This window comes from Trachinotus anak, unplaced genomic scaffold (assembly GCF_046630095.1).
Source record: "Trachinotus anak isolate AG129_WGS33_773 ecotype Australia unplaced genomic scaffold, CSIRO_AGI_Tana_v1 ptg000021l, whole genome shotgun sequence".
Classification (NCBI taxonomy): domain Eukaryota; kingdom Metazoa; phylum Chordata; class Actinopteri; order Carangiformes; family Carangidae; genus Trachinotus; species Trachinotus anak.
In genome coordinates, this window is record NW_027273872.1 from 9816582 (window position 1) to 9825925 (window position 9344).

General features: G+C 39.3%; 2 protein-coding genes across 2 annotated transcripts; one reads left to right on the top strand and one right to left on the bottom strand.

The window, feature by feature from the left end:
• Positions 1–41: 41 nt before the first annotated feature.
• Positions 42–6196, bottom strand: bbs12 (Bardet-Biedl syndrome 12). Its single transcript, XM_071458193.1, has 2 exons — positions 6114–6196; positions 42–5344 (listed from the first exon to the last, which is right to left on the bottom strand). The coding sequence occupies exon 2, from the start codon at positions 5330–5332 to the stop codon at positions 3416–3418; it is 1917 nt and encodes a 638-aa protein (XP_071314294.1). The 5' UTR covers positions 5333–5344; positions 6114–6196; the 3' UTR covers positions 42–3415.
• A 93-nt stretch (positions 6197–6289) lies between these two features.
• Positions 6290–9056, top strand: cetn4 (centrin 4). The gene is made up of 5 exons (XM_071458199.1): positions 6290–6437; positions 6646–6801; positions 6920–7048; positions 7633–7770; positions 8804–9056. The coding sequence occupies exons 1-5, from the start codon at positions 6435–6437 to the stop codon at positions 8891–8893; spliced, it is 516 nt and encodes a 171-aa protein (XP_071314300.1). The 5' UTR covers positions 6290–6434; the 3' UTR covers positions 8894–9056.
• Positions 9057–9344: the final 288 nt, after the last annotated feature.

Consider the following 9344-nt stretch of genomic DNA (forward strand, 5'->3'; position numbering starts at 1 on the left):
AGAAGTCGAGAAATGAGAGGAGGGCACGGAGGTTTGGGTAGGGTGGGGGTGGGCGGGGGGGTGCAACTTGATGTCAGTGAGACCCTCCGGAGAGCCAAGAGCGGCAGCAAACATGTGAACAGAACCAGTGTTTTCATTCATCCCGTCTGTACAAGAGCAAGAAAAGAGGGACGTAAAAAGAGAGGCAGCACAGCCAGCTTCTCAGTGATTCACTCAGTGCTATTCATAGGTAAAAAAAACAACAATGTGCAGCAGACTTGCCAGCAGGCTTAGATGAAAAAGCCTACATCATGAATGAGTGATTTTAATTGCTATTCTCAACTCCCTCAGAGCCAGCTGAATGGAGGATCAGTGATGGGAATTATTCATGCAGGATTTGTTTCCTTTTTGATTTTAGAACCAACAGGGTCATGCATTTGTCAGAATAAGCACTCACTGGTCGAGGCTTCTGGGTAACTGTTACCACATCAGAAACTAGTGCTGGATCAGTAGAAAGTCAGCTGTGTTCTCGGTTGACGTCATGTTGGTGTCCCCCCCGAAACTGGTCAGTGAAAAATCTGACATCCAACCACTCCATTATGAGTGACTAAAGCCAGAGACTTGAATAGTTGTAAGACTTGTAGTCAAAATGGGGAGTCAGCTCGTGGAAGGATTCAGCTGGTTTTGGACGTCTTTGAGATGGATTTCCTCAGACTGCCTCAATCCACAACTCTGCAAAAAGAAAGTACAGTTTTATCCATCATTTACATGGACCGCATTTGCTGCACATTTTCATTTCAGGCAAGTCCTGAGGAGTGTCCCAAAATATACCATTTCTGACACACATTTACACCTGAGCAGTAGGCTCTTACAATACAAATGCAAGACTCCCACTATTAGAGGGCACTCTAACAGAAAACCGATTATCAATTTTTTGGTTTTGGTTTTTTTTTTCAATCTCATTTTCAAATCACTGCATAATTTATTTATTCCTGATTATTTGTAATGTTCATACAGTATTTCTAGCTCATGATCAGATAAAATATTTAGGACAATGTAAGGAAAGAGGCCACAGCTTACCTGTTTGTGTTAAAATTCAACCAACCAGATGTAAATGCTCCAAATGCTGCATTACCCAGTGCAGCATTACTAATGTTCCTACTGTAGAAAATTCAAATGCAGCATCTCAGACAGAAGATTCAAAAATAATCATCATAAACATTGATCACTGCTACATTTTTACAAAATAAGTGAAAGTTGACTCACATGTCTGATGTGATTCTCAATCTCAATTTTTCATTAATTATTTTTTTTAAAAAAAGGTTGTCAACGACATGGACGTATAGCTGTAAATGTAGCTCCATCAGCAATATTTACTGAATGTCATACCCTGGCCAAAAGACCAACAGTATATACAGTGAAATGTATATTGCTATACTTGGTAGCCATAATCAGATCAGCAGTTGTAGCATACATACACGTACAAGATTTATGGCTTGCCACTGGTTGTTTCTGTCTAAAAATAAACTCCTGTGACGCATTCTGCTCAAGTCTGGCACCTGTTTCCACTCCGATAACTTTATTTATACACCTGACAGAAGGTGACAGCTACCTGTGCGTTCTGCAGGCATCCTGGTTCAGTAAAAACTTGACGCAAATGCAAATAAAAATATAAATAACCTCAATATGTAAACTGGTTATAGGATCAAATGAGATTTAATGTAATGAATCTCAATCCTAAAGCAGAACTTGTGGTGCTGTTGCCAAAATGAAATCAACAGTCCATGCTGACAGCTAACAATTAGGAAATAAAACTTGATCATCTCACTCAACTCTTTTTAGGGCAATCTATAAACGTGTGCGTGCATCAGTTTAAGGGTTATTCTGATGTATGGGGCAGAAAGGAAAATGTGGACTCAGATGTGTCACCAACTTTGCCACTCTAATTTCCCTCTTAATCTTGTGTTTGTTATGTTATGTTATACCCCACCCTCTCATGGCCACAACACCGTTGAGTGACAGCTGCGTCAAGGTTGTTATGGCCTCGCACCGTAAAGCCTTTGTAACGTTTTAATTTCTTTAAACTATTTTTAGAACCTGACAAGAAGCTCTCTCTCTCTCTGATGTGAGAGGAAATGGAAGATCTCACATGTCGTTGCAACTGACACCTCTGACATATAATACACAGCATAGGAAAAATGTCTTAAGATAACTAAGAGCGCGCTTTACTTTCGTGTGAACCATGGTTGTTTTCAAGTTGTTTTTGATTTTTCCAAGTAGTAGACACTTCTCGTTGGAGTAACATTCATCAACTGATATAACTAATATTTTGACACTTGTAAAATAACTGTCAAGCCTTATTTCTAGGATGAACCAGCGTGTCTAGTATTAAGGCATGCAGATATTTTTTAGGGTCAAACATTTAAGAATGAAGGAATGTGATAAATATATGTAACCTCCTTTTCCATTAGTGCTTTTTTTAATATTCCTGTGACCTTTGAATGATCATGTAGGAGGGGAAATATTAAAAACTAAAATAACTTCTGGACGTACTAAGACTTAACCAAAAACTTTTACTCTGTCTGGAGGCGTTCCTTCCCCATCAATTATTCCCATTATGACAGAGCAGGTCATAAAACCACAGCGGTTGGCATGTAAGCAGAGTTAGCATTTAGTTTGAACAGTACACAGCAAGCTGTAGACACATAATGAAGCGTAGGCAAATATCATTAAGGAAGTTTACCAAGACTAAAACACATACTGGCACAATATTTCCTCCCATGGTCCATGAGAGGGAAATTTAATTGTGGTTTTGGACATGTAGTCTTTGTGTTCCTTGGCTGAAGTGACAACAAGGTGTTTACAAGATCATGTACAACTAGAGTCAGGTGAGTCAGGCTTGGTTACTAATAGATATAAAGTGAATTTTAGGGTATTTCCCAATAAAAATGTAAGAATATATGATTACTACTGACCTTCGTGTATGTTTAATGTGCTCATTTGTCATGGCTTTCCAATATCTATAGATAAGGTTTAAGGGGTAGTCAGATAAATATCGCTTCAAATTTTGAAAATAAATTAATCCTTTAACTTGCATCCTAGTTTCATTCAGTTGGCATGTTTAAAACCAATGTACACCTTTTATTGGCAATGTTAGAATTTAGGCCGATTCATTTGTCATATTTACAGACATCAATTAAGACTACAACATCATATAATCCTTTGTCACCCCCATGTGGTAGAAAATAAAATGCCTCACTACAATGATCTTTCGAAATACTGTATTGTCCTCCAGCTATTCAAGACAAAAAGTTGTCAAATAAAAACATACCAATCATTACAAAAACCTTTTTAGACTAAATAAACTTTTGGTAACAATAAAAAAATTCAGTAAGTTGTGTACTGACAAATAATTCCCCAAGATGCTGTATGAAGGTCATAACAGCATCAGATTTTCCTTTGTGCCATCAGTTCTTTGGTCTAAGCCTGTGATGACTTCTGCATCAGTCTGTAAGATCAGGAAAACCAGGTCTAAGGCTTTCCTCCATGCTTCCTGCTTCACACTCAGATTATCATAGATTTTCAATGCTGTGGCTCCGTCAGATTTCATAGCTGGGAAAAATGCACTGTCCTCTGTTTCACCCTCCAAAAAAAGTTGTGAGAACTTTGCAGCAATGCCTAGATATCCATTACAGTCCTGCAGTTGTTGGCTCACCACAGTCCTGGCTTTGACTTTTGTGAACCTTCCAGTGTTAACCATTACAGTGGATATGTAATCAATTAAACCATCTGCCATGAGGTGTAACACTACACCCCTGTAAGGGTTAGCTGCTCCACCAGTCCTCTCTGTGCAGTGCCCTGCTTGCTTTTGAAGGTGATGAACACAAAGCATTTCTGTCACTCCAGCACCAGGCAGGAGGACTTTGTCTTTCAGCGCATGGTGTAAACGATGAGCACAGGCCCAAAACTGATCCTCCAGGGCCTGCAGCTTGCCATGTACACAGCTCGTGAGGATCACTGTGACCAACCCGCTGTTCGCACCAGAGGAAATATTCACAGCTGTTGAAGACTTCCTCCCTGGGCTGCTGAGGTCCCTCCATATCACAACCTTCACCCCAGTGCCAACACATTGTTTTTTTAACTGCGTGGTGTAAGTCACTGGAACACCTCCTGTTTCGTTAGCGAACGCCTGTAAAACAGAAGCCTTCACTTTTTCCACCACAAGTATATGATGGTGGCAACAGAGTTGAATCACTTTCTCACCAGCAAGGCCATTGACTAGTACCAGATTCACTTCAAGATTCAGCAAAATTGCCGCAAGCTTTACCATCCACTTCTCCTCTTTGTTTGAACTTAACAAAGCTGACTGGTCACTTACATGCCGCATTCCTGCTGGCCGACTAAAGCCAAGATGGCGGAAGGTATCTGACAAATCTCCGTTAATAAGAGCAACCTTCAAGTGCTGTTCTTTTAAGCTATGTGCAACTGAGGCCTGTTCAGCAGATAAGAGAACAATGCAGCCTGGTAAAACGCATGCATGCCCCTCAGGTAAACCAGGTAGAACACAAGTCACAATTTTAGATATGTCAAATGTGGGACAGCTAATATCTTGTTCATTATTTTTTGATTGCATCTGGCTAGCTTCCACCACTAAATTCATCACATCGACACATCCGTGGCTCAATCCCTCAGCAATGTGTGCAACGTTAGGGTGCTTAGGCTGATGAGGTTGTGGTGCTGTGGAGAGATTTTTAGACTTGGCCTCACAAAAATGTCTGCTGAGCTTTATTTTCCTTCGTCCACTGGTGTTTAGAATCTTGTGATCTGCATTTGCTGTCCCTTGCAGGTGGCTCAATGCCTGTGAAGCCTCCACGATGGGTGTCTTTGATAGTTGAAGTCCTAAACCATGAGATGTCTCAGCGCAGCCCTCTGACTGCGCCACACCCATACCCTCAGTTGAGATGTTGCATTTCCTGAAAACATCTATGCACATATCTATCCCCTCAGACATGGCTGAGATGATGTGTGATACTGAAATTCCTCTCTGAAGGCACTCCAAGGCAGCACGGCTCCATGCTCCGGCAAGAAACAGCAGGCATCCTGATCCTGTCTTATAGACCTTCTGGTGGGCTTGAATAGTCTCATAAACCAGCTGACCCACAGCGCAGGTCAGCTCCAGGTTCTCAAAGATGCGAAAACACGAGCACACAAGAGCTGACTCCCCACTTGTGTCATCTTGGATAAACTTGTACTTTTTATTTGGGCCCAAAAAGGAATGTGTGATTCCTGCCAACCCTGAGAGCTTCTGCAGTCCATAATGTTGTCGATGGTTTATAATTGTACTTCCCAGCATTACTGGAGGTGCCTAAAGTGTAAAAGGACGAGAAAGGTTTTAATTTGTTCACCTTTTACCAAATAACAACCCCACGAATATTCTCTTTTCACATGGTTTCTGGTAATTATTAGTCACAATAACAATTAGTCACGATTAGTTTTTTGATTAATCTATTAGTCATTGGGTCTTTCACAATGAAAAAACTGTGAAAAATGCCCACCATGTCCAAGATGATTTTATCTTTCATTTACCCAACAGTCAAAAACCTAAGGATGTTCAGGTTACTGAACATATATACATTATCAAGCTATATATATATATATATATATATATATATATATATACGTAGTGAGAGAGAGAGAGAGAGAGAGAGAGAGAGAGAGGCAGCAAATCCTGTCATTTCAGAAGCTGGAACCTGAGAAATATTGCATTTTTTTTCCCACTGTTTTTACTTCATAAATAACTGAAAAGCTTCGACGAATCATTTCTGCTATGGTACTTTAAATTCCTACTTCTAACACCACCATATCACACGAAGCAAGTGAAAGGCTCTGTTCGGGGAACGTCTACTCGCCCGGGCGAGTGAGCGAGTGGACAAGCAGACACCCCGGACACAGTAAGAGATACGGCTCAACAGACGTTATCAAGCTAACAGGCTAATGTCTTCAGAAAATGCGCGTCCTTTACTTCTGAATTCAACCTGTCTATAACATGGCTAAATTGAAGTGAACCACAAGATAATTTCCAAAAGTTATTACTGCAATTAAATAATTAATAGATCCGTAAAGAATGATGTTACCTTCGCTCACTAATGTATAATGGCTGTATCTGTTCCCAGTGCCCAGCTGCCCCGGCTCCAACAATTAAGCACTGCGCACGCGTTGTTTCCCGGTTGCTGGGAGACAAGGAAACTTACTCAGCCATTGGCGGACACTGTTAATACCCTCCCATCCCGATTTACAATTGGCTAATATGCATGCGTCACGGGCTCTTACGGTTTCTATTGGACACCTCCCATGTCATTCGACAGAAAAAAAATACAGCCGTTGGTGCCTGTTTTTGTTGACATCCGACCACAAAATACAACATTGAAGAGTTCCGCGTTGAATCATCCATTTAAATGGTATACTTTTTTATAAATGTTTAGTATTAAGTGTACGCTAAGTTAACTTGTAGGGTTTGACGTGATAAGCCGTTTATTTTAGCCTGAAAACATGTTTCTGTTTGAACTGGTGGTGCAGCATGGAAGCTAATGTTAGCTAGCATGATTGTAACAATTGACTAAAAACATCAACCGTGTGTCTCTCTACTGCATCTGTTTTCTTTTTCAGGCTTCAAACTACCGAAAATCAGTTCCCTCGACTGTCCCGAGGAAAAAGACAGGTCCCAAAATCGAACTAACTGAAGAGCAAAAGCAAGAAATTAAGGAGGCTTTTGATCTCTTTGACACAGATTGCACTGGAACAATAGACGTGAAGGAGCTTAAGGTTAGTTGCTGCGTCCATGTACCATGCATCAAATGTTCTGAATTGTACGAGCAGGTGGACATTTATCGCGAAAACAGTGTCACAGCAGCATCGCATTTGTTGTGCACTTGCCCCACAGGTTGCCATGAGAGCCCTTGGGTTTGAGCCAAAGAAGGAAGAAATCAAGAAGATGATTGCAGACATTGATAAAGAGGGCTCAGGAACAATTGATTTCAGTGACTTTCTCAGTATGATGACACTGAAAATGGTAAGTGTTATATGATATTGTATAGAACAAGAGAACTAGGAAACTTCTCAGACGTTGATAATTAGGATTTCCACATATAATGCTTAACAACTCATGAGTTGCACAGTTGTGTTTTTTAAGTACTCACATTTGACTGCATGTCTCATGTAAATAATTTTTAGTTGTTGAAAAGTCAAAGGAAATGCATTTGGGTTTTACTTGCAAAATAAGTGAAACCCAAAAGCATTTTGGGTTTTTTATATGTATATACTTTGGTGTGAATTACACCTTGAAGTGGAAAAAAAACAAGCAGTCATACCCAGCAATCACAGTAACATGCACAAGAAGGATTTTCTACAGATCAAAAGTAAAATCAGACAAAATTTATACCACACCCATACTTCCCTAATGTGCTTCACATTTCCAGTTCCTCATCACTGTTCCATAAATTAAATTCATAATGCAGGATATTTGGTTGTGGTTCTTGCTATCAGTTGCTAATTAATGATATTTTTTATTTTTTTTAACAAGGAGAAGCCATTTGTTTTTGTACATTTGTTTGTTCAAATCAGTGTGTTTGTCATGCCTTGTCTCATTGTTTTCAGAGCGAAAAGGACTCCAAAGAGGAAATAATGAAGGCTTTTCGGCTTTTTGATGATGACTGCACAGGAAAAATCTCATTCAAAAATCTCAAGAGAGTTGCCAAGGAGCTGGGTGAAAATCTCACTGATGAAGAGTTACAGGTATTGTGGCAGTCTTTCACATCTACTATATACAAGTTATTTTTTAGTGGTCCGCACACATACTTTTTCCTCCTCCTAAAAAGATTTTTGTATTTATAATTTTTTACTTTGGATTGATTGGTGCACTGGAGTGCAATCATCGACTTGTAAATCTCATTATAATGGCTCTTCATGTTCTGTTTATAAATGTGTTTGTTGCTCTGTACCCCTCCTGCCCCGACCAGCCTTGAGGTTGACAACTTAAAATAAATTCTCAATCTGTATTCTACCATATTTGTTTGTTTTATTTTAGAGGGAAAATGTTTTTAGTTTGATGATAATAATAATGAGCTCCTGGTGTTGCAGTTACATGTGAGTTTTAGATATTGGACACTTGGGTGTGCATACTAGGTACACCTGATGAAGTATGCAGTAAATCTCCTTCTAAATGGAAATATGGTCACACAGACTTTTCAGAATTAATTTTAGCACAAAAAGCAGATCACCTGGCAAAGTGGCTGCTGCAGGCAAACTGCACCACTCTGTGACACTGTGCAACCATTCGGAAACTAACTGAACTAACCAACTGTAGCAGAATACCTCAATCTGACCAAACTGTAACCGTCTGTAAGTAGAAGCTAAAATGTGCTCTATTCTCCACCGCCTTCATTTAATCATTTAATCTTGCACTTTAATTGGATATAATCTATTTTATAATCTGTGTTCCAGACAGTTTTTATACTCTTTTCTTATCATGCTTTTTACTTCTATTTTTATGCTAATTTCTCATCACCAAATAAGACTGATTCACCCGTTTCTTTTTACTCATCCCCTAGTTCCCATAATGCTGTTATATTCATACATATGATTAAAATATGAATTACATTGTGGGTTATTTCTGAGAAACTTTCACACTGACATAACCTGTATGACACATGTTGTCAGCTCAAGTGAGTTTTTCTGGTCTATCATATGTAACATTTTAGTGCTGGATTCATATTTAGCTTTTTCTATTTGAGCATAATGCCTCACACCATGTTTCTAATCCTTTAAGGAAATGATTGACGAAGCAGACCGAGATGGAGATGGTGAAGTCAATGAGCAGGAGTTCTTGAGGATAATGAAGAAGACCAATCTTTACTGAACTTGAGTGTTACAGTCTTGTTCCTGGGACCCTTTTAAAACTTGCGCTGATTTTATCTACAGTAGCTTTTTCTGAGACTTGGTTTGTAAATAAATATTTTAACATATTGTATCTTTGCACAGAACTTTCTACAATGCAAGACAAATAAATATATTTCATCGTAGTTGATTTGTCTCCTCTTACTTTTACATTAACCTCACACTCTCTTTCGGGATTGGATTTAAATTGCATGTGAACATGCAGTGTCAAATTGCAAGGGTTTAATGTTTCATTGGGTCTGATGTGTATATAACAAATGTTCCCCCTAGATTCACAGTTTCTTTGTCTCTGTTCAAACCCAGGGCAGCTGATCTGTAGAAACAGAAAGAATACAGTTTTGGAAATCTCAGTGAAGTTATTTGCAGTACACTGTATGCTGCAGTGCATCCTGCAAGGCACAACAAGCCAATAA